The 26658-nt window shown below is 34.0% G+C and overlaps 1 protein-coding gene across 2 annotated transcripts in view; it reads left to right on the top strand.

Annotated features, from left to right (window-relative positions):
- The window catches only part of LOC149795872 (uncharacterized), a 66446-nt gene extending 42929 nt beyond the window's left edge, over positions 1-23517 (top strand). For both annotated transcript variants that reach the window (XM_089965793.1, XM_089965794.1), the window contains one exon: positions 9791-23517. In XM_089965793.1, coding sequence (XP_089821919.1) covers positions 9791-9890 — 100 coding nt within the window. In that variant the 3' untranslated portion in view covers positions 9891-23517. The remainder of the gene's footprint in view (positions 1-9790) is intronic.
- Positions 23518-26658: the final 3141 nt, after the last annotated feature.

Below are 26658 nucleotides of genomic sequence, written 5' to 3'. Positions count from 1 at the left end.
AGGGAACCAGACTAACTGCTGATACACTATCAAACAAGATTTCATTTTTATATAAAAAAGCGCAACATTTTGTGAGACAATTGTCTACATCAAAACTCAATTTTTGAATTGTTCAGTTAGTGAAATATTGATGCCGTGATTTCATTGCAAGTAACAGTGAAACTTCTTACCATCCTTGAGGATATCTCTATGTGCGAATTCAGGAATTCTCTGAAACTCATTTTCCACACAGTGGTCTGTATCTGTGAAACAAAGCTCTTTATTTTATGATGTACTCATTTTGCTTGGTTGCCTTGTTATCTTTAATTAAAGTTCTGATTGAGTAGGTTAATTTAAGGTTGTTTAATTAAATTACATGCACAATAACATTTATATCAGTGGTCTATTAATCAACTGAAATGAGTTACCTGACATACGACTGGGGCCTCTGGTTCTTAAACATGTAGGGTTTGTATGCCTTTAAACTTTTTTGTTTTTTCCACCTCCTTTATTTGCAGACCTGCCAACTCTTACAGTTTAGCTGTAAAATTACCTTTAAAATATGGACTTATGGGATACAATAAAAAAAATACAGAAAAATGATCGTTGCTGAAAAATCCGGATAATTGGTTCATCTGTGTTTGATTTGGATCCAGGTTTTATATTAGAATTAGTGAAATTAGTCAGGGAACCAGACTAAGTTTACAGCAGCACCCCAGATGCTTTAAACTGCACCTGTTTGTTCATGCGAAGCATCTGCATGATCAAACTGTTGATTATATATTTTTTTTAAAAATGGCATCCAGAAAGTGATGCATGTTGAATATGAAAGGGAAAATAAGCTTCTAGAAAAGTGTTAATAATCAACACAGAAGAATAAAAAAGAGTATTCAGATTCTTTTGAATAAAAGATGGAAAGGACACAATTACATTTATTGGACATCATGCCAAATCAGAGTTTATATAATTTTAATGGAGTGTCTGTTTTAGATGCAAGAGGTCACAGGTTCGAACCCCAGCTGAGTATGATGCATCACTTGGCACTCAGCATTAAGAGGTTAGTGTTGGGACTGGTTTGCCTGATTTAAGGATAATGTGATTGGGTGGGACATGATGCTACATGCCTGTGGCATGATGCCACAGTGATAGACATCACTGTAGGCTACCAGGCATCATAGCAATATGACTAAAATTGTTATTAAGCTATGTTAAAAATCCAAGTTACACTTACAGATAATATTAATATAGTCTCATTGACTTGAAAACCGTACTAATACTAATGTATTCTTTCCATTTAGAAAAGGCTGATAGACAGCTTTTGTATAAAGTTTGCTTTTATTTTATTCAAAGAAATCTTAATAAACTTGCACACTGACTTGATGAGACCTTGTTGAGCATCTTGAACAGTGTAAAGTTATCCTACTATTTAAACATGAAATTTTGATCCTCTAAGGTATGTACATTTAAATTCCAGATGGCAGTTGCTGCTTTAAAAAAAAGCAACAAAATAAAAACACTGAAGTTACTTCAATGAGAACCATGTGTTTAGTCCTTAAAATGGAATGGCCCATTTGCTAAACTGAATATACATGTACACAGCTAAGAAATAGTTACATTCTAACTGCATTTATACTGTAAGGGACTGGTCATTTAAGGTATGGGACTATATATTGTTATTTCCAATTGGGGTATTTTTTATTTAATTCTGTCATTCAAATAAATTAATAAATGGGATATTGTCCTTTTATTCTACAAATCAGAACAAGACAATTGTTTTCAATCATGAACCCCCCTTTAGAAACTTAAACATTCTCTTCCTACTAAAGATTTGACTTTAGAAGATGTTCTGCAGAATTGAAGGCAGTGACCATTGTAAACACTGTTATAAAATGTTAGCATCAGAAGACGATGTCATATTCAGCTTGGGAAAGTTGCATTTCTGACAAAGCCATCTGACTTGGCACTTTGTACTCAGTTCAGATTATGGTCCCATCATTAACAGTGGAAGATTGGTAAATTTTTCCTAAAAAATCTGACCTCAACATTTTGTTGAAATGACTAGCAATGTGGAAAATTGGTCAAACCTTAAATGTTCAACAAATTTAAGGCATTCTGCATGGTTGTAGCCACATGTGTCTTGTTATTTGTTCGTTCTTGTAAGGAAAAACAGAAAAACAAAATTTTTATCAAAATACACAAAACTAATCAGTCATATGGAAATAATGTCTCAGTAACTTAATCATAATATAGATCTAAGATGTTTAACTATTTCAATACAGTTTCCTGTTTATGACTATTAGAGCACTTGGCTTTCAAGAGGAAAAAATAGAACATGCAAACCAATTTCTGTCAATAGTGTTTATTGGTCTGTATTTGGTGTAACACTTTGCAGATAAAATGGGTTAAGTGGAAGACAAGGGATTAATTCCTCATATCTCTCTCTCTTTTTTTCTCTTTCTCTCTCTTGGGGATTTGAGTGGTATAAAGCACTCACTGTTCTGGATCACTACCATCTCACCTCTGTCTCACGTGTGTTCGAGTCTCAGGCTTATGTGTGTTCAAGTCTCAGGCTTGGCTAACATGGGTACATGAGAAAGCCTGCCAGTAGCTTCTCGTGGGTCAGTGGTTCTTCCTGGGATTTTCCAGGGTTCTTCCTCCACCAGTTATACTGGCCACCATATATAGCCTATCTTGTGCTGAAAAATGGCGTCAAACCCTAAAACAACAACATTCTCTCAATCTAAAATGATGCATGTTAAATTTATATTTCTCTGTTATGACATAATGACTTTACACAAATAAAAGACCTATCAGTAGCAGTAATACCAAGTTTGGTCTCTACATTTATCTCAAATTGGTTTTAGTGGTTTCTACTGCATCTTGCAGAATCCTCTACTTAAAATTAAACAAAAACTTAAGACAGTTTTAATTGATCTGTTTCAAATACATTTTGCACAATGAATCTTGCTAAAAAAAATATTCTCAGTACTGTTTTATTGGAATGTACAGACAACATTAATTTCCTAATTTCTGTTTCAGTTTGTGCAATACACTTTGTTAATTATCACTTGAAAGTCAGTGATTATGCTACTCCCTGCAGTGAAAAGAATGATAGTGAATGATAAACTTAAAACATTTTACAACCAGACTGTATTCATGCTTCGCTGAAGTTCCAATAGTTACACCTGCCGTTCCTCAAAAGGGCACCAAAGCAAAATTCCATGTGTCTATTTGCTAAAATTGTATAATACCCATAAACATGCCCAAAAATAAAAAGATGGTCAAATTTCAAAAGACAAGCGATATTTGGATGTATGTTTTTTTTTTGTTTTTTTTGTGGGTTTTGGGGCCCTGAGGAGTTCTGAGTAACATATTGTAATATTTTTTTTCTGACATAAAATCACAGGGTTATAGATCTGGGGTGAATTAAACTGGAGAAATCATCATTCCCACACTAGTTGCATGAATATATGAAAACAAAATTCATTCACGAAAGCTAACTGACCCTGTACTGTATGGCAAAAAGATGTTTTTATCCTAGATTTTAATGATTCTGACAGTGTATATATGAATTTTCACCAATGTTAGATTTGTTTAAAAATGCGAAAATGCTTATTAATGCTAAACAATTTACTATGTTAATGCAAGGAAATGCCAACATTTTTAGGCACTCTTCGTAAGTAAATATTAAAATTTGACCAATGTACAGAAATTTGAAAAGGTTCAGAGGTGTTAAGAAAATTAATTGGGTAATCGTGCTAGACCTAGCATCATGGATGAGAATGAAAGAATGAATATTCCCACAATTTTGCGTGAACTCACAACCTCATGTTCCAAAGTCAAGTGTGTGTGCATGCGTGCGTGCAGGTGTCACACACTTTATCCACTCTGCCATAGTAACTAGCTGCAAAGCAATATACCACACACAGAAACATGATTAATACTATTGAAAGAAATTAGTTTGCATGTTGTTTGTTTGTTTCAGTTGCCAGACTTTCCAAACATCACAAACAGGAAACTGATAGAATGTTATGATTAAGTTATTGACACATAATTTCCATGATTATTTACTTTATTTTTATATCTTTTCCTTACAAGAACAAACAAAGAACATAATACAGAAGGAGACATCCATGCAGAATGCCCTAAATTTGTCAGAAATTAAAATCTCTGAACATCTAAGATTTGATAATTCTCCTCCTTGTTCATTTTAGCAATGCCTAATGAGATCAGTTTAATTCAATTAGCAACTTAAATTGTTAATAATCATACTTGGAACTGTTAAGTAAAACCACACCAAGTCATTAGTGTTATAGAAATGCACCTTTCCCAAGCTGAAATTGATACCACCATCTGATGCTAACATTTAATAACAGTGTTTACAATGGTCACTGCCTTGATTTCTGCTGAACATCTACTGAAACCAAGTCTACTAGGGAGAGACCATTTAAGTTTGGGTGGTGGTGGTAAATGCTTATAAGCTATTGTCTCTTCTGATTTGTAGTATAAAAAAGGACAATATGCCATTCCTTGCTTTACTTGAGGCAAATTTGTCTTGTGATAATTGAAAGAATAAATAATACCACAGTTGGAAGGAACAATTTAGCCCCATAAATGAAATGGTCAGTGCATTATAATAGTATTCAGAATTGAACTAGTTCATAGTTGTGTACATGTATAAACAGCCTCATAGCTGCATTACTACTTAACTCATTCGTCCCCAGAGGTTTTTGTCATTTTTGCCTGAAATGCATGTAGGAAAGACATTTGGGGGGCTATTTCTGAATACATTCGTAATACATTGGCTTTCAACAGATTTTCCATGAGACTAATGTCAAATTAATGTATTAGAAACATAATTTTCCATTGGTTATTTTGCTTGCTCATGAGCAGAAGGGTAAAAGTTGGAATTTTTTTTTGTTGTTGCTTAATGGACCCATCATTTCTGTATGGAGACCACTCTTTCTTCCAAATGCCCACCTTATCCTAGTTTTTGCAAAGGTTCACCTGTCTGTGTGCAGTTCAGACTGGTCTGCCTTAGATCTGAGGCCAAAAGGTCTAAAATCCGGACAAAAAATTGCATTCCCACCATGAACAAATTTTGGGTGAAAAAAAAGACGGGTCAGAAGAATGAGGTTTTTCCCTCAGGATTTTGTAGTGCAACTGTAACTTCCAGATTATTTGGTATCATTTTAGAGCTCTGTCGGTCTGCGTTTTTGTTATACCACCCACATTGGTGTATCTTGAATGACCTTGATGTAGCAGAGCTCGGAAATAGGGTACAGCCTCATCACACCTACAGGCGGGATTGGGGCTGAATGAGTTAAGGACTAAACATGTGGTTCACATTTAATTGTTTTCTGTTTTGTTGTTTATATTAGTAAACAGAAGCAGCTGTTTTCTGGAATTTAATGGTCCATACCTCAGAGGATTACTTTTCATGCTCAGACAGTAAGATAAATTTACAGTGTTCAAGAAAAGCTCAACAAGGTGTGCATCTCATCAAGTTTGTGCATAAGTTTTCAAAATGTACTGAATATACAAGCTTGACTTTTGGAATTAATTTCTGTTGTCACATATATTATCAAAAAAAAAATATCACTGATTGTTGAGATGGCATTTGATTGTAAATGACTCATGATGTCTCCTTCCTTCCATTGGTAGTCTTCATTCATTGAGTGTTAAAATATCAATCAGTAAAGCGGATCATGGTGGAGATGCCATCTGCATGCTGGCTGAGGTGCACTGGTGACTTGTAGGCACATTGTGACCAGACTATAACATGATGGTTGGGGTCCACAGAACCTGACCATGTTATAGACTGAACTGTATTATCACCAACCAAGTCAGTTAGCTGAAGAAAATAATGCATGTAGAAAAGAAAGATTGTTTTGGGGGCGGGTGATAAAAGAGGGCCAAAAAATATGTTGCTTTTGATTAAATGATGACAAAACTAGTCTGACATGCACTTGTATATTGACAACTTACATTTGTGTAGTACAGTCCATAATCAATCATTAAGTACTGTACTCTTATATGAAAAATCCATGAACTTGACTATAGATCACATAAAATTCATGTATCAGTCACATCCTGTTAGAAAATAAATAACACATATATAAAAAGTGTTAGTCCTCATTTGATCTATATCCCATTGTTATCAAACACCTGTCAATAATAAATTCTCTACAATATTGTCACCAGTAGTACATGGCTATAGTTGTTTACATGTACATATACTTAAACTGGCCTAGATCTTGGTCAGCTGGAGGCAGCTATCATCTAGCCAAGGCTGCCCAAAGGAAGAGGCGATTCATAGGGAAATGAAAATATGTGGTCAAATTAAAAAGTAATTTAATGGCCAGATATCTGTGGTTTCAAAAGGTTGGAAATTGGTTTGTATTTTGTGGTCAAATTAAAAAGTAATTTAATGGCCAGATATCTGTGGTTTCAAAAGGTTGGAAATTGTTTTGCATTTTGTGCGGCCATTGGGAGTGATTGTAAACATAAACTTTCCCTGCAAAGAGGAAACTTTAACGGCACAATAAATATCTTATGGTCACTTTGTAAAATGCAATAATCAGATTCCTTTGCATTTGCTTTTAAGTCAGGTGCTGACTTCCTTTGAAGAAAGGTGTTTCTTTTTATTGACGATTGCAGTCAACTTGCTTTAATTAAGGGTGCATGTGTTATTGAAGTCACTGCCTAGAAAACAATTTTGGAGGACCAGACAAATACCAGTTTGTTACTCTGGTGGTGGCAACATAAAATAGTTGTAGAACATGGATTGGACTGAATTTTTTTTATTTGCTTAGTATTTATGCAGAATGATTGGTGCTTGAAAAGTAATCAGTTTTCTTTCAAATTTCAGCATAACTGCATTTTTTGGAGGGGTGCATTTAAAAAATAAAATAGCTGTGCTTTGGTCAATTGTAGTCATTCTTGGTCCTGCCTTTAGAGGTTGATCGATTGTAGCTAGTGCAATAGCATGACTATTTGAGTGTATTACAGCATGCAGTATTCAGGCCAGATGTCAGCATAAGTGGATAATAAATATTACAGTGCACTGTTAAGATGGTTTGTCAATATGAACAAAAGATTTGTTTATATAACAACAGATAGGTTCCAGTGTATTTTGTATCCAAGTTTTGGCCTCCTTTCATAGCACATTTGAATTTCTCCACTCCAGATCCAAAATTGTATATACAAGTTTAAACAGGCAACAATGTTGTCACAAAAAATCTCCAGATGGTATATTTTGTCACCATCAAGGGAACAACAAATTGCAATTTGCAATGTTGGCAAACCCCAGCGCAATCCATAAATAAAGGTTTTACGTGTTATTTTTCATACTTTTAAAAGATTTGTTCATGTATGAGCAATATACATACATGCAAAATTTCAGGAGCCACAATATGATGATTGTTTTATATTAGAATTCATGCACACTCTTTTCGCCAAAATGATTGGAAACACATTTTTTATACTTTTAATAAGAAAAAATATTTATTCACATATGAGAAGAATACACGCATATGAATTTTGGAATCCATGCTATGATCATGTTATATCTGAATTCATGTTATAACAGCATGCTATGGTGGGGTCACACTTTATTTCTTCATCGAGAGCTTTATCACAGAGCAAAAGTGGAGGGGATTAATTCCCCCACTATGCATTGGGTTCTGAAAATATGTGAGCTGTACTGTATGTTCTTTATATGGAAGTTTCTGCTGTGACATGTTTCATTGTAGTTATATTTACTATACAATAATACATGATTATGTGCAAGCTACTTCTATGAATATTTCGAAGAATACTGACCAACAGTGTTCCCTGGATATAAAATGTATGCTGTATAAATTTTTCAGTTACTGAGACAACCATTTAGCTGGACAAGATCTTGATGGGCTGAATAATCAATGTTTTCTTGTATTAAGAAGATGAATTTTCCATCCTTTTGATTTGATACAATAGCCTGTAAAGTATGCTAGAAATGTTTCTTTTTTTAAAAACATACCTTCTGTTTGTAAATAGAATATTCTTTTCCAATTTCATTCCTTTTCAAAAGTCACCAGACTAAGAATATCTATAAAAGTATAATGACCTGTGATAATTTTCACAGACACATTTTAGGTCAGCATTCTCATTACCATCTTTAGCCTTTGTTTTCCTACATTAAAAAGATGTTTTAGATAAAGTTTTATTAAGTTATTCTCCAGTGAAACAGTCCTATGCATTGCCCATTATGTGACTGGACGCAGGTCTTGGTAGATCACAATGACAGTATCAATCATCTCTTTCATATTGATGACTTGAACTGTTGTTTTTTTCTTAATAAAGGATGACATATTATTTGTTCTTTATGATTGACTTTTTTCTTGGTGCATAGAGTTTAAATAAATTGTCTTTGTTATATTAGACCTAGGTTCTCCCAATTTTTGATAAAGAAATTGTAGTGAAAAGCATGACATTCCACCTTTCTGAAAATGATGTTAAAATGTTGTCTTGTCTTTTCATTCAAGAACTACAGCTGAAAACATAGATGTATTAAAAAGATTCTTTTAAAATGATCCATCAGTATTACAAGGCATTAAAAACTATTTTTGAAAAAAAAAAAGAAGTTGGCACCTGAAAACATAGTGCCTGAAAATAAACAGTAAATGTGGTCAAGTGCCTAAAAATAAACAATAAACATTAATGCATAGCTAAAATTTAAAATTATGATATAGGACACACTGTTCAGTTCTATTTGTCTTCTGTGTATAATTAATAAAATAACTTTCAGTCAGTGTTAGATGATCATCTTCAGAAATATTGTGATTTACATTTCAGATATAATTAGCATCCAGTACATGTCACAGTGAGTTGGTAATAGACATTGCAAACAACCATCTAGTTTTCCATAACAAGTAGGTCAAAGTGTGTCACTTATATCTCCAAACATTTAACAATTTTGTAAAGTACAAGGTATCACAATTTTCTCCCACTCTCAGATTGCAATCAGTTCTCACAGACACTTCCCTTCTGAGATGCGTATGTTAATTATGTCAGATTATCATTTGTCAAAAATCTTCCCTAATGTCATGCTATGTCATTTAATCCCTCACCAAAACAAAACTGGACTGATTAACTCACTTGAAATTCAGGCTATCATGTCAACATGTAAATGACATTGTTTCACGTTGGCCCTGTAAACGCTTATAAAAATTGACCTCTGTAAAAATAATAAATAAAGCACATAACAAATGACATATAACATATCCTGTTCTTATTCAAAATAGCTGAAAGTAAAAACTCCAGTTTGGAAGTATCACACAATTATTGATTCCAATGACAAACAGAAGCTATGCTCTGCATAGGATTCTGACACAGGTGACTCAGATGACCATTTGAAACGAGTAGTACCAGAGGTGTCTATTTTAGGATTAGCAGTTTTGAGGTTCCAAATTTCTAAAAATTTTACACCATAAGCTTGTACATTACATTTTCAAACCCCACTTTATTTCTTTATTTAATCCCTCATATATTAATAAAAGTTCCTCACTGTTTACTTGGAGGGGATTTTTTTCATCAGAATGTTAAGTTCAGTTAAGAGTAAACCCTGCACCAGTTAAGAATATATTAATGACCTAATGGTCAGGGGAGATAACACCTTCTATCTTTTGCCTTTCTTTCAATTTATGGTGTTCCATTGATATTTGTAGATTATCATCCTGTTTTTGTCTTTTTTTTGTTAAATCTAAAAATGATTTTGCATTAAAATTCAATATATTTTATTAGGTTACACAGCTGATATGTTTGCTTTCAGATTTGGTTACCATGACCCATATTATCTGTCACAGGTCAAGGATGATTTGGCTGCCAAAGGAATTACAGAGGATGATCTCCGAAAAGAAGGAACTGGATAATTCAGATATAGCACTAAACATTAAACATATTTGTATTTTTGTCAATATATGTCCAGTGCTGTGTGATTACTTGTGTTAATTTATTTGAATTTAATTGTATTCCCAATATATTCCTCCATGTACATTTTGCCGTAAGAGATTCATTTTACATTTGTTGAAATGTGTAAAGACCTGTCAAGAATCAGATGTACGAGACAGAGAAAGTTAAATAGTTTGAGTAATATGTCTTATAGGAAAAAGTACACTTGATTAGTTTGTCTTGTATGCATAAGCATCACCTTTTCAAGAAAAAGAGAACATATAAGCCTATATAGTTCTATGATGCGTACTTTTAGACCAACTCTGTAAAGAGAGATACTTGTATGTCTTAACAAATAGCTGAATTTATTGCCTTACACCTATTGAGCTTTTTACTTTTACAATATGCAACAAATGTTAAACCCAAAATTGTACTTTTTACATTTTGGAGTTCAACAGTGGCTACATATTCAGTATTGACAAAGGAATACATTTGATTGAAAAGTTGATTGAGATCCCTTTTGATTTGCAAATAAAAATTGCATGTTGTTTTCTGTGTCATTGTGATGAGGTTTCATTCGTTGTCATTGTATTTAAATATCAGAATAGTAACCCATCTTAATTATCACTAGCTTGGGGGTTTGAAAGTCTGAAGCATCTGATTATATGTCACAGTATATGTCACAGTTATATTGATTTGGATTACTTTATTCTTGCAATTATTTATTTGCTTCCATTATATATATATATATATATATATATATATATATATATATATATATATATATATATTAATTTTAGAACAAACTTTTAGTAATTGATTGTCTTTATCATCTTCCTAGCTGGAATTAAACAGAAATTATTTTTAAACATATTTCATAAATTAAACTTGAAGTATATATGCCAAGAAGGGTATGTGTATGACCATGTATTGTTGTTGTTGTTGTTGTTTTTCTGGGTTTAACGCCATTTTTCAGCACAGGATAGGCTATACATGGCGGCCAGTATAACTGGTGGAGGAAGAACCCTGGAAAACCCAGGGAAGAACCACCGACCCACGAGAAGCTACTGGCAGGCTTTCCCATGCTAGCCGAGCCTTGGACTCGAACCCACGCAGACAGAGGTGAGATGGTAGTGATCCGGAACGGTGAGCGCTTTAGACCACTCGGCCCTCACCATGTATTGTAAATTAAACTTGTATCATGATCCTATAACTTGACATACTATAAATGTACTGTGTAAATGCCATACAGTCATATCTGATTGGCTGATATTAAATCAAACTTATTATTGCATAAAAATTCTGAACTTTCACTTTTACAAAGTTTTAAAAATTACAGGTTCTTGCAGTAATATCATACCATGCTTTGAGAGTAAAGTGCCTTGCCTAAGGACATACTGCAGTAGCCAATCAAGGCTATTCCAATGGTTGGAATCAAACATGCATCCTTCTAGTAAAATGTCCAGTACTTTAACCACTATTAGTCACTGTGGCTTAAGGTTGTAAATTTTGTTAATTGATCAACAGTAAGAATTGCAAAAGATTGGATGTTCATCTGTTTGTATTTTATGACTATTTTAAAGTATAGTTTTCTGTGATTCCATTATCAAGAATGATTGATTTTGGTTGGTTGCTTTTTATTGCAAATGTCAGCAATATCAGAGTATGCCCTGCAAGCTATATCATAAAAAATACCAAGGAAATGAGAGGTCCCTTTGTAACCTGACTTCCTTTGCAGACTGGTTACATACATGTATAATGCCTATTTTGATTCTAAAGAAAGTTCTGTATCCTGGTTACCTATATGACAGCCAAAATGTGTGTCCCATCAGTTTCTGGTTTCTGGCAGTTTTGCTGCATAACAATCAAAATGAAATGTACAGAATATGGCCATTTGCTTTGCAAGTAAAGTGGCTGCTCAGTGTAGACTCATTTCTTCTGTAAAGGTGTTCTAGGAAACCTGGTAAAATAGTCAAGAAATTGCTGAACAGAGATAACATCATCATTACCTTTAAACAGGCTTGACTAATTACTTTTGATACTAGTTATTGTGTAAATCTTATTGCATTCCTGTTTGAAGATATTATGTCAGTCTTGAGACCGCTCCAGTGGCCTAGTGGTTAGAGCCTCCGCCTTGGATGCGGGAGGTCGTGGGTTCGATCCCCGGCCAAGTCATACCAATTTAGACTTACAAAAATGGTACTAACAGCTGCCTCGCTTGGCGCTCAGCATTAAGAGGTTAGTGTTAGGACTGGTCAGCCCGGTATCAGGATAATGTGACTGGGTGGGAAATCATGCTACATGTCTGCGGCATGATGCCCCAGTGCTAGACATCACTATAAACTGCCACACTGCAGACATCGTAGCGATATGACTGAAAAATTGTTAAAGCTATGTTAAAAATCCAAATCACACACCAACACACACACACACACACACACACACATGTCAGTCTTGAGAGCTTTAGATAATATGTACCAGCATTTGCATAGTATTTTGTTTTTCATCAACTTGCTTATGTGAAATGTATGATGACATTTCTTGTAAAAGTAATGCCATAGCAAAGCATAGCTTTTTTTATATTATAATGTTAGCAATACCAATTTTATGTACACATTAAGATTTTGTACAAATTAATTCATAAAATGTATATACTCATGCAATTTTGTGACTATATACATGTTGTAATTATGTTTAAAGAAGAGTCTGAGGTATTTGGACATTGAAGCCATTTTTTGTTTTATCTGCACACTCTTGTCATACATGATTTGTGACATTTTCTGTAGCAGGTTGTTTTTATAATCGAAGTGTTTCTATCATTTATCAACATTGATCACATGATTTTCCCTCCAGATTTATCCTGTCAGAGCGTCTGATCAGACAGTTTCAGGTTAAACCTGACATGTCAGGTAACATCAGACACTTCTAGTATTTTTTAAAAATATTTCGGAAGATACTGACATTGAAATCATTTAATAAGCTCTAGAGTTAGTTAATCTATTCTGTTATTAAGTTGCAATGTAAATTCTTGCTGTATTTGTTGTAACAGGGATTAAAACCTTGTGTATGTCACATTTGGGTTTCCTCTCATACTTCTAAATATCATTTAAGTTCATTCAACAAAGGGTGTCATAAAAACAATTATTTACTTTCACAAAATCCTGACAAAAAGGGAAAATTATTTAAGCGATGCATAACATCACTAACGTTTGATCCCTCACTGTAAATTACTAACTCATTCAGTTTCCATTATGCACTTTTCATAGCTTTGCATTCTGTTGCCAAATTAACGTCCAATAAGAGATGAATGTGTGAATTTCTTGCAGTGTGTATTCAGACACCCATGTGTTTGTTTTAATATGTATCATTACATGATGATATATCATGACTTGCATGTATAATGGTGGGTATAAAAATAAAATGTTTTTAAATGGTTGGTTAAATGTTTACTCCCTGCATGTATAATAACATACATACCTATATATTTATCCAATAACTGTAGAGATAGCTTGGTGAATTTTTGCCCCACATAAAACAGATGATGCATTCATAGAATAGTTGACACATATTTAACATGCATGACAGGAAGCATTTGCATATCAATCAAAAATGTATGATGATTAGGTAGAAAATGTTCAGTTTACCCCAATGGTTCGATGAGACTTAACCCTGCTCAATCATAAGTTTGCCTATAATTGTCTTTTGTCTCACTATATTCTGCTTTTATGTATGGGATATATCTTTAAAAGTGATGTACACCCCCACTCCTGCATTTATATATTTGGATGAAGGTTGCAGAGAAGGAGTTAAACTTAATATGTATGCCAGATGAATTTGCTATTTAGCCATGAATCTGCAATTAAAATTACCAAAGCTGCCTTATGTAAGAATTCTTGCAAAATTTGATGAAATTTCTAAAATGACAATTTTTTTTCTTCAGATTACATATTCTTTGCAGAAGTGGGCATAATTGACTTAAAGAAGGAAAACTTTTGCATACAAATTACCACTACAAATGTTAACCTCAGAACCATTTTGTGGAATTTCATAAAGGTTTCCTTACTTTAAAAGGCTGTGAGATAGCACAGAAAAAGCTGTTATTTCATTATTTTTATCACTAATATATATGTAATGGTTTTCATGTTGATCTTTGTGTAAATAGATAAGGCAGTTAGCTTACAGATATACAAATTTCCTGATATGATATATGTTTCTTAAGTAATAGGACACAAATTCAGGAATTGACTGAGTGCAAGAACACAGATAGCTCTGCTTCTCTTTGACATAATAATTCACATAAATCCACAGTTGTTATTTTGGCAAATTCCCATACTATAGTTAAGCATCCCTAATTGACTCCCTGTAAAAGGACTGAACAGTTTCAGTGTTTTTCTTTTAGCTGTACTGGTCATAGATAACAAGAGTTTATAGGATGACATGTTCATCATACCATGTCTGCCTGTCCATTAGCACAAGTTTGCTATTGTTACATCTCCTAAAGTGCATGGAGGATTGGCATGAAACTTTACATACATGGTCATCCTAAGGTTTCATTTGTCCTAAATGAAAATTGTGCTGCTCAAGTATTGAATATAGCTCCCATGGTAGCCATATTAAAAACAAAGTTTTATTACTACTACTCCTCCTGAATGTTTGGTCATGTCAGGATGAACTTTACAATAAAAAGACCTGTTATGATGTCTTGTTGGTCCTGAATAAAAATAGTGCTGGTCTGATGTCCAATATGGCCACTGTGGCAGCAATTTCAAAAATATTGTTATTACTACTATGCCTAGATGGAAAGTCATATCAACTATTCAGAGACTTCCTGTGATGTCTAGTTGGCTCGAAATTAAAATGGTTATGATCTGACATCCAGCATGGTGGCTGTTACAGCCACATGGAGAATCTTCTTGTTGCCATTCTTCTGTTTAAATGGAGAGTCATATTGACAAGGGTTTTGAACCAGAACACTAGTTATAATATCTAGTTGATCCTGATTGAAAATGGATTGGTCTTGAACGCAAATGTGGCTGCCACAATGAACATGTTGAAAATCTTGTCACTGATTCACATAAATGGATGGTCATGCCAAAATGGGGTTTTCACGAAAGTCTTCAAATGTTGTTTAGTTTGTCCGAAATGTAAATGGCTTCAATTTCAGTGGTTAATTGCTCAAGTATATTAGGAATAATTTCAACACTCAGAGGTTAAAAGGAACACATAGTCACATTTTGCATTCCTGGAAATTCTTTTTAGACAGTAGAGCATCAGTTATTGTTCTTGTTGTTGTTATAGCAGGGTTCTTATGGTCTTTGAAGGTCTTTGACAGTTTGGGACAAATGAGGTAGCATTTTCAAGGCCTTGAAAGTTTGGGAAAATTGAGCAGATTACCCTGAGGTCTTTAAAAGTCTTTGAAAATGGAAATAAACCCAAACATTTCAATTTCTTTCCATAATCACAAATAAAATTGTCCAGGGTTGTTAGATTTGGATGTAGTTGAGTTTTCCTGGTCTCTTTCTTTTGATGACCCAGTGTCATTTCATTATTAAACCCTGTATGAACCCTGTATAGGGTTTAATGCCATTTTTCAGCACAAGATAGACTATACATGGTAGCTAGTATAAACGGTGGAGGAAGAACCAGGTAGAACCTGGGAAAGAACCATGACCCATGAGAAGCTACTGGCAAGCTTTCTCACATACCAATATTGGCCGAGCCTGAGACTTGATCCCACGCAGAAAGAGGTGACATGGCAGTGGTCCATAATGGTGAGTGCTTTAGACCACGTGGCCACTCTAAAGCATCAGTCCCTTCAAGTCTATGGACAGTATAGGACATACTTGTAGCATTTTGTTAGATGCAGCAATTTGCAACCAAATTGAAAGGTTTTTGTTCCCAAGTGTTTTGAAAGAGAATATTTCACATAATGTTTGTCTATTCACACTTATGGTCACCAGTATAGCTTAATAATCCTTGATTATAATTGATTGTAATTTGTTAGGTGAATTACCTAATGCATGTAATGTGCCTTTTAAATGTTCATCTTTTGAGGTCCTTTTTGGCAGAGTTATTTCCCTTTTCCCATCCATGTTACATTTCCCCTACATGCAGCATTGTAACCAGAATAGTTTAGGAACCATGCAACATATTTAGATGCAATTTCATGAATACATTGTCTCATATGCTAAAATTTGTCTTACATGAGTTTTATCTCGTCAACTTCATTTTGGTTAGAGATATGGCCCTTGACAATTAGTTTGTATCTTCAAATGGGGTGTTACTTGTAACCAGAAAAAGCTCTGCAACCTATCCTCATAAAAATGGATGCCACATGGTAGGTGAATTGGCTGTTTGATATACATGTGACATTCAAATATTTTGTCTTTCAGCTCAAACTTTTGACAGAGTTACAGCCCTTTTTCCGTCATTATTAAATTGCCACAACAGCAGACAAATGGAAGCAGCATAACATCCGAATAATTCAGAATACTCTAATTTGGTGTATACATTGTTTTATGGACCTAAATGTGCCATTTATGTGTGTTTTTTTTCCAATCATCTCCATTCTGGATAGAATTGAAGCCCATGACAATTAACATTATATATTCATACTGGCTGTTGTTTGCAAGTAGCACTGATTAAGAATCAGTCAGGAGCAGTTTGATATGAACATTGTCTCAGACTTTCCATGTACCCTTTAGTCTAGTTCCCAAGAGTTAGCCACCTGATTGCTCATCATTGTGACATTGGTTAGCACAAGACAACTCCACCAAAACTTGTATTTCAAGTCGATTTGGAATGTGGCTTCAGACTGATTGATGACATCTTGATTGATTTTCATTTCCAGTATATCATGAACTTATTTTCATGAATTATTGCCCCTGACTGCAAATCATCCTGACTTTAATTCCCAAACATAATTTTATTTGACTTTGTTGCATTTCAACATAGTTTGTCATGTGCCATCATATTTATGAGATTTTGAATGAGTTTAGGTTTTGCACATTATCATTCAAAAACATTACGGTGCCTTATTTTCCATCTGCCTAACTTTGCTCTGTATTTAGGAATTTTGCATTTCTGCCAAAATTATGCTGCATGGTACTGAAGCAATCTTGAATGCCCATCTTAAGACTTGTTTTCCTGCAAAAGTTCTTTTCAGCAAATTGTAGAGAGCAGGGCCTTTTGTGATGCAACTATAAATGATAGCTCCAGTGCTTTTTTTTATTCAAATATTTATACAAATTCTTCTGGATCAGAAATGGGTATTTTATTTGGATATTTTGACATGCACATTTGTTTCACCATTTCAGAATTTGTTTGAAACTGCAGTCATAAATGATGGGAAATGCCTGATTTATAACATGTTCAGATAATTAGTACCATAATCAATTGTACTATTAACTTTTTGTCATCATATTTTTTTAATGTATAATATACATTGAAAGTTTTCAAGTCCAAAGCCTCAGTAATTGAATTTACACTGTATCATTTTTCTTCTTCAATGCAGTAAAAAAAAATATACTTTGAAGCTTGTTTCAAAAATGCTTGGTCCCAAATGTAAGTTTACAGCAAAGCAAAACCTATAAAATTTGACTAAATCAGAGCATTTGGCCAGCCAGTGGTTTGTGAACAGGCTGAAACCGTGCATAGTAAAATAGAGCCAAACATAAATGTAATTAAATCTTTATTATGACATGTATCTATTTTAAAAATGTATTGGTTAGTCAGGTTTTGTTAAAACATAAGAACATTGACTTGTCTTGGCAGCAGACCTAATCACATTTTTCGTTCTTAACAGATAATAATCAATCTAGGTAAACTGAAAGCCCCACCGAGCCAAAAATTGTAATTGGCCCCATAGAGTCAACTTTATATAAAAGAGAATTTAGAACAATGCAGCTGAAGGGTAATGCAAAGAATACATAGGTTTTCCTCTTATAAAATCAGTATAGTAAATCATAAGTTGATTATGGTATATGTTATAGCCACAGTATTTCTGATACCCTTTGGCACATTATTCAAGCTTTAAAACCTCCAAGTAAAATTAATAATTTGAGTGAAGCATGCAGTTTAAAATAAGCATCTTTGCAGAGAACATCTTTAAATTTCATTATTCTCTGTTCTGTTCAATTTATGCAGAATGTCACAATTAAGCATAGGCAGAATTTTGAACCTTACAAAAAAATGTTTAATTCTAGCCAGATTTGTTTCTCTTCAGCTGACCCAATTGTAGTCAACTGATGACTAGTCAAGCAAATGTACAAAAGCAAGAGTATGAAATAGACTGGGAAATACTTTAAATATCCTGATATATGGGCTAATATTGTTATCATAACAAGCATTGATAATATCAAAATCTTTGCCTCCTTTTTATTAATTTGGTGAAAATAACATGTTCATAATTGCTCTTTAGGTCCATTAATCATGGTGAAAAAATAACTATTGCAAAAATCAGTGATGAAAGTTTTTTTATTTTGTCTGTTCTAATTGCTTTATATTGATCTGTAATCATTCTATTCTGCATAGTATTGTTGTCATTGTATATAATTGTTTCATTTAAGATCAGTTTTAGATTTCTGTCCCTCATAATTGTGTTATGATTACAACATTATACAATTTTGATGAACATTTCTGACACACAAGGGATATTTTCAGTCTCTTTACCTGTATTATCCAAGGTAAATGATTATTGTATAGACTTTTCTGGTTTAGAAAGCAAAGTATGAATTGATGATATGAAATCTTATATAAATTGTATTGACCAGTATGAAGGTGGATAATTGTTTATTATTGTGATTCAGTGCAAAATATCTTTGAAATGAAATTTTTGTCAGAATGGTGAAAAGGCCATCTCAGCTACATCACACCAGCTGTTATGGTGTCACATAAAGGTCACTGAGATCATGACAGGACAGTGCAAATAATGAATTATCATCATTGCTCAAAGGAATCATGTAATAATGTAAATCACAAAATAGTGTGTTATTAGAAGTTGATAAAGATGTGGTTTCAGATCCCAGTCACCATTCTTTATTATATTTCAAAATAGGTAGAATCATATTAAAATTGCATTTTTTAAAATGAAAACAAATCCCCATCCCTGCACCCTCTTCTTTATCCTATAACAGGTGGGGGACATGCTGTTTTTATGTTCTTCAGCATTAGCATGATACTTGCAGACCTAAAATAATAAATCTCTGCAGTTGTTTCACCAAATTTGCCTCTTAGCCATTTCTTGGAGCGTCTGAAGGGCTTATTCAGTTTGCGTGACTGTAACTTTACTTTTAATTTCATTAGGGATTATGGCGTGCTTTATATTACTGTAGAGACCAAAAACTGCTTGTATGCAAAATATATCAGAAATATTTCACCAAATTTGACATATTTGCAAGAAAGCTTCCCTAAGAGGGTCCCCCAAAGTGACCTTTTCGTGATACATATTTTAGTGCCAACAGTGTTAACTATAACAAAGTGTTCACAGCTCTGCTTGTTCATTTGGATGTCACATGACAAGAACTATGCTGTCTGAAACGTTTTGGTGTCACAGTACGTGAACCATATTGAACAAATTCCTTGATGATCTGGTAACATTCCACAAAAATCATAGGAAATGTCCCTAACCAATTTTTTTAATTCAATAGCTGATAAGTTCTGATGAATTTTAATATCAGTCTTCAAATATTGGCAAGCCATGGTAGCTTAGTTTGTAGAGGGTTACAGCTTTGATAAGCACCTAAGCCAGTCCAAGTCAGTTGTACTTTGTCCTTGGAACACTTAGCTTGAATTCATTCGTATGATATAGCCATTAATTTGTTAAAAGTGCTGTTAAATCCAACAAAATCTTTAAACCAATGTCTTGCTAGACAACTTGTTGCCTTAATTATCGAGGTGACTTTGTTCAAGTTAGATATTAAAACTGGAATATCAATATCCTGAATCACTATTTGCAATAGATATCTATTCTTGTGAATGAGATGGTGATTTTCCAAGTGTATTACCACCATATATGCCAAGTCTGATGATAACAGGTTAAGAAAGGCAGCTTGGCATTTCTCAACCCATTATCGTCAGACTTGGCATGCATGCTCAAATCATGAAGAGCTTTTGCAATTATGTTAATTCATTAATTAATTAATGATAATGATGATATATTGACAAGCAGATTCTAACCAAACATTTTAGGAAAACCTACTAGTATAATATACTGTAGCCAAAATATTGGAACAGTAAGATTATGAATGCTATCCTTGTATGTTAAAAGGAATGGTCTTGCACCTGTGGCTAAACATTTTAACACTTTAGATTGTGTATTTTATTTAAAATGATCAAACATGTTACAACTTAAACTAAAAAGAGTTTTGAATACGTTTATAATGAATGCCCTCTGCAAATCTTGATGCTCTGGCATAAGGTTTTCTGAACTTATCACCCCAAATACTGTACTTTTTAACAAATCTTCATTATACTTGATGTTTTAATTTGTCTTATCACACACTCTCCAATGAATTTGTTTTATGAGTTCTATCTGCATTTGTGAATAAGGTGAGCTGGTATATACATGTCCAAGCATAATATTGAAGTCTAGTTTATGCACAGATTTTTTAATCTTTTATTTCAAAGCTTTGTCCTATGATCATTTCAAAATTGGTATGATTTTGCACTTTATTTTCCTATTGATGTAAGAAACTTTCCATAAATAAAGCATCATATTTTGATGCTGAGGCAGATTGAAGCAAAAGTCATTTAGTGATCTGGTTGTTGTTGCCATGAAAGTTTACATTGTGTCAGTTAAGGCATTTGGAAGTAACTGTTTTGCCCAGAGACACAACAAAGCGGCTGATCTGGCTTTATCTGTGTAAGATTTGAAGCAGCACCATTCTGATCACATGTCTGGCATATCACATATCTAGCACTGAGACTACAGTAAATTTACCTCTATTAAGTGAGCTTATTACCATCCTGATTTGTCATTTCATGAATAATTTTTTTATTAGACTCAGTAGACCAGCTTATATTGAGAGGAATGAAATCTTTTAAGGTGATTTTCTTACTTACTCAAGTCATGAAACTTTGCAGTACCATAACCAAGGATAGCAAAACCAAACCCATGTGGGAATGTTCTTGAAATTTGATCAGTGGATAAATTTAACAGAAAACAAAACTTAGCAACATGACCATCTTTTCTGGGTTGTTACTGTTTTGGTTTTTTTTTGTTTTTGTTTCATATAGGTTTTGTTTTATGTTGTGGTGTCTTTCTCTTTCAGTTCTGCTTTCATAGACCTGAAAAGCTTATATATTGGCCATTTTTTTTAGCACAAGTATGTTATCACTACTGCTACTAAACTACTATGATTGCCATGTAACTTTAATAACACATCTATCCTAATTGGTCATAAAATAAAATGATGCCTCAGGGAAATTCAGTATAGTCATCATGGCAGCCATCTTGAAAATCTTGTCACTACTGTACTGCTTAAGGAATGGCCAGGTCTGTACGGGATGCACTCTCCACGTCGTTTCCTCACGCAATTGCATCAAGCTTAATTCCTGCCAGAAACTTATAGAACACCCCTGAATGTTTTTGAGTCAGTGAGTAGTTCTCGATTTCTCATAGTAATATTTAATCACTCTTATATTTTGGCCACCACAATTCTGACATACGTGCAACTGACCTTGAATGCCTTCTTGACAACCAAGGCAGGGTTTAAGTCCTGGACTCCCCCGCTTGATGAGGGCATTATGATGTGCATAATACTCTCCCAAGAATTCCTTGTTTCACTTTTCCGTGCTGTCTTTAGGTAAACACACACACTTATTTGATCCAGAAGACTGACTATATATATATATATATATATATATATATATATATATATATATATATATATATATATATATATATATATATATATACATATATACACACATGATATAAAAAGTTTGTCTCTGATCAGGCAAACATAACAACATAACAAGCAAATAAAGAAACAGTCAACGGACTATATATATATACAAGATCAAATACTTGTGTCCGACCAGACAAAAACAACAATCAGTTATATAAACAATAGAGGGACCATACCATCCATACATATATATATATATATATATATATATATATATATATATATATATATATATATATATATATATATATATATATATATATATATATCAGTGCAAGGATAGACTAAAAGCTTCTCTAGTACCAGTGGAGTATACAATTTTGCGTGAAGTAGTGGTATATCCAGGAAAAGATTTTATCCTATGAAATGATATTGTTTTTCGTATCATGGGCATGCTCAATTGCTGAAAGTGGCAGGATTCTGGAAAACAGTGTCAGCAACAAAGTGCTGTATCCAAGGTCAAATGCATCTCTGCATGAGTTGATCAGACAAGTCAGAGGAGTCCTAAAGGGAATGCCAAAAAGCACTTTTTGTCGTAAGCTCATCAGCAAGTACAAAACGCTGACTGAGTGAGAAATCATCACCACGCAGTAGTGCATGAATCAACTGCTAGACAAGTACAAGGCACTCAGGAAAACCTGCTAAACCTTTCAGACTCCTTTGACTTCAGCATGAGATCATGAGTTGATCATATCAAGCTGATATCGAGAAAAAAATACCCAAAATCTATCCACAAGCCCTACAACAACAACGTGCTAAAATCACGTGGGCAGGAACAGAGTTGTCCACAATGTCTCCATTGCCACCAACCACTAAGATGCAATTAAAAAGTATACGGAGGCATCGACAAAGGATTTATTTACAATCGGCCCCACATGCTTCAGCAAGGAGTCAATAAGGAATTCATACAATGCATTCTATAAACTACTGTCGATGCAGAACTAAGGGAACACAGCCATCAAACTTGGAGTACCTCTCAACTTTCATTTTGTGCAAGCCATGGATTAAAAGAGCATTGACACATGGATGAAATTCAAATCATTGATAGTTTATCGCAGTGACGATTTTAGTCACATCATCGATGTTGCATGGTCATTTATCCAATGTCGCATCAAAGATTATTAAGAGTCAGGATTGGCATGGATCTTAGCCAAAATGTATTGCATCACCCTCGATGGTCATCATGAAAAAGCTAAAAGTGTAAAAGCAAGACCAGTCAACTCCCATATCGCCACATCATTACACACAAGCACTACATGGACATATCCAACACTACTCCATGATAACTTTCCACTCGCAACAGCACAAAATATCTACAATGCTCATTAACCATAAAAGGACTATGCCCATTCGATGATAAACTATAGTCCACTGATGGAGTACACACACGGGCATGGACACTACCAAACCAAATCAACATAAATCCTCAATATATGATACACACATGATAACATAAAGTGAACCACGTTAACCCATGGTCCAAAACACCCATCCTGCACCTTTGAGTGATCCCAAACCCTACAAATGAGCTTGACAATTCACTCAATTCTGTGATGAAATTTGTTTAATCGGTATAAAAGAATGGCTAGTTGCATTTGGTATAAAATTTTTAATTCCATTTCTGAAAGAAACTGTATCATTCCAAATGTCGTGTTCAATTCAATTTTGTTTATGTAATTGATTAAATTTTTATATTTGACATATGTTGTTCTATTCTATATCTCTGCTCAGATCTCTGTTATTCTATCCATTAATTTCATATTTTTTTCTACTATTTACTTGTTCTGGGCAATATATCACCATGGTTGATCATCTCATACATAACAATAACCAAAGCACCACATGGCAAGTGGGGTACCCTATCCCCTAACAGTGACATGAAATCCCTGATTTTGCAGGTGAAAGGGGAACATTTTGTGACCAGATGTAAAGTATAAGAAAAACTGATATAATAACATGAAATACAATGAAGTCAACTACATATGCACATCAACATGTGTACCTTGCTAGTATCAAATAGTGTTTTTTTCCTTCTAAATTGATCTCGTTTTGGTTTCAAACAAAGCCAAATTCAAAATTTTACTAAATGTGTACAAACTGGAAAGATTGTTCAATGGCCTAGAAACCTATTCAGGTCAGGCTCATATTACTAAATTTTATTTTACTACATTAATTCATTGTTGGTTAGCCAGCAAAAGTCAGTTTCTTCTTAGAAAAAGTTGATAACGTACATCTGGAAATATTATCAATAAGCAGTCTTAGTACACAATCAAAGCAACATATCCATTATATTTAGTACCCTCAGCCATGAGCCATCATCATCTGGAGGTTACAAGCAGTGCATGAACACTACACAATCTATTAATGTAAGATTTGATCTGGAGTAAATGTGACTATATTCCTAGCCTCATTTGGCAGAGTTACACACTCTAGCCACCTCATATCTGAAAGAATTCCTACCATACGTTGGTGTCCATAGCCTGGGAATATTAGCAATATTTGTATATCTGAAGTTATATGAATTATTTTTTATAATAACTAGGTCTTGTAAAAACAAAGGACTTTTTAAAAGTTTGATTTTCATCCTCCTAGATTTAAGCAATGGTAATGTAGATTTTTCCAATAAATAGTCATAGGAACAATAAAAATCGTCATAAATGTAATGGAGTGTTTGTCCTTGAATAATCTCTTGATTTTGTTTGTATTATTCTCATCACAAAAATGCCAAGTTAATGGGCAGTAACTGTTGTTGTTGTTGTTGTAGGGTTTAATGCCATTTTTCAGCACACGATAGGCTATACATGGCAGCCAGTATTAATGGTGGAGGAAGAACCCGGGAAAACCTCGGAAAGAACCACTGACCCATGAGAAGCTACTGGCAAGCTTTCTCACATACCCACATTAGCTGAATCCAAGATTCGAACCCACGCAGACAGAGGTGAGATGGCATTGATAAATCCTTGGCAAAATTTATTAAATCTCTACAAGAAGATAGCATGTCCCTAATTAGATGGTTGTCTGTAAATAAAATGCAACCTGGAAAAAAACTCAAGCTTTTGCTGTTGGTACCAAAACTCACTACATTTAATTTAGATAGTATTGCAATAACATGAGATGATGAGATTAAACTAATGTTCAGAGGTGCACAACCTTTTTCAGCCAAGGGCCAGATTGCATTTCTAAGACCAATGAGTGCCGCAAACAAATTGCTGTTCATGGGCCAGATTTCTGTGTTGTTTAAATTTGCCCTGAGGACCCGACAGAACACATTTGCGGGCTGGATCCGGCCCACGGGCCGGGGATTATGCACCTCTGTACTAGGTGTTACTACTTAAGCATAATTTTAGTACTCATATATCAAATATATGTAAGAAGGCTGCACGGCAATTAAATTGTCTGAGAAGGATTGAGGTGTATCTGAACAGACTAGGAAAACTAACAATCAGTAACTCAATTATGTCAAACTTCAGTTACTGCCCGGAGCCCCGAGTGGCTGAATGGTCTAAAGCACTCTCCGTTACATCAAAATATGTGCTTCAAATGATGCATTCATTAAGTTTTGGCAATTATGGAGTAGTTAGGCCCATTACTATTAGGTGGTATATATTTTCCTATACAATAATTTTTGTGGATTTAATTCTTTAGTCTTTTGTTTCTAGGGAAAAAGAGGAGAAGTTTTTCTTAAAGTTTGGAATATGCAACTATGTAGGCCCATTATTTTGAAAGAATAAAATATTTTTTACATAAAGAAAATATATTTATTATTTGCTTTCTTCTTGGCAAAAGAAAGAGATGGAAATTAAGGCAGGAGGAATATGGCCTGCATAGTGCGATGCATCTGTACCATGGAACAACACCAGACGCTGTGGATCTCATTTGTCACAGTAACATTGACTTTCGTATGACCAGAGAACATGTGGTGCCCTTTTTAGACAAGGAGCCTATTTTGCCTCAAACACAAAATAATCTGATTGTTACACAGTTACAGATGACAAAAATTGCAAGTTCATGTTTGTTGCTAAAGTCTTGGTGGTAAAATTTATTTTTGGAGATTCACACTTCAAAAAACCTCCATATCTGGATGGTAATGGCAAAAAGAAAGTGACATACAACACCTATGTCAACAATTATATGGAAGTGTTAATCAATGATGCCTGCAAAATCTTTTATGACAAATTTGCTTTTTCTATTCCTACTGCTTACGATGGGGAAGTCATGAATTCTGCTTATGTCTGTATGTTGGTACATACTATTTTTTAAATCTGTTTTATCTTAGTAGTTTACTAAAATCATGATACAAACATTTGATATGTTGCATATCTACAATGTAATTAATGTTTTAGTTGTATCCAGCAGTGTGAATGACAGGGTTGTTGCCCTTGTTCAGCTTTATTGGTGACAGACCCAGATTACATATTGTGATGATTTAAGATGAGGAAATAAATGCATCTCGTATTTGGTACTGGCACATCTTATTTGGTGAGATCTCAATCAAGATTTGTTGCAAAATTTAACAGGATTATGGCCCTTTTTATAGTAGACCTTATTTGTCATGCATTTTGTACTCACTATTTTTACTTTTTCATATATGGATAGTGTTGCTTTTTCTTACTAATCTCCCACTAATCTATTTTTATGGTTGCTAAATCTATTCTTCTTACACTCGTATTGTTTGCAACAGCTTCATTTTAATTTGGTTTAGCTTGTATATTATTCTAACCTTACAGTCATCCAACATGATAAGCTTGTTAGCAAAAACCAAATAGTGCAGAAAAACTCAGTGACTACAAATGAAATTTGTTCGACTTACTGTATACATATGTAAATGACCTAGTTACAT

The sequence above is a fragment of the Sinohyriopsis cumingii genome, chromosome 7 (genome assembly GCF_028554795.1).
Source record: "Sinohyriopsis cumingii isolate HCF-2022 chromosome 7, ASM2855479v2, whole genome shotgun sequence".
In the NCBI taxonomy this organism is placed as follows: Eukaryota; Metazoa; Mollusca; class Bivalvia; order Unionida; family Unionidae; genus Sinohyriopsis; species Sinohyriopsis cumingii.
The sequence above is the reverse complement of the archived record's forward strand: the minus strand, read 5'-3'. Positions and strand labels throughout refer to the sequence as shown.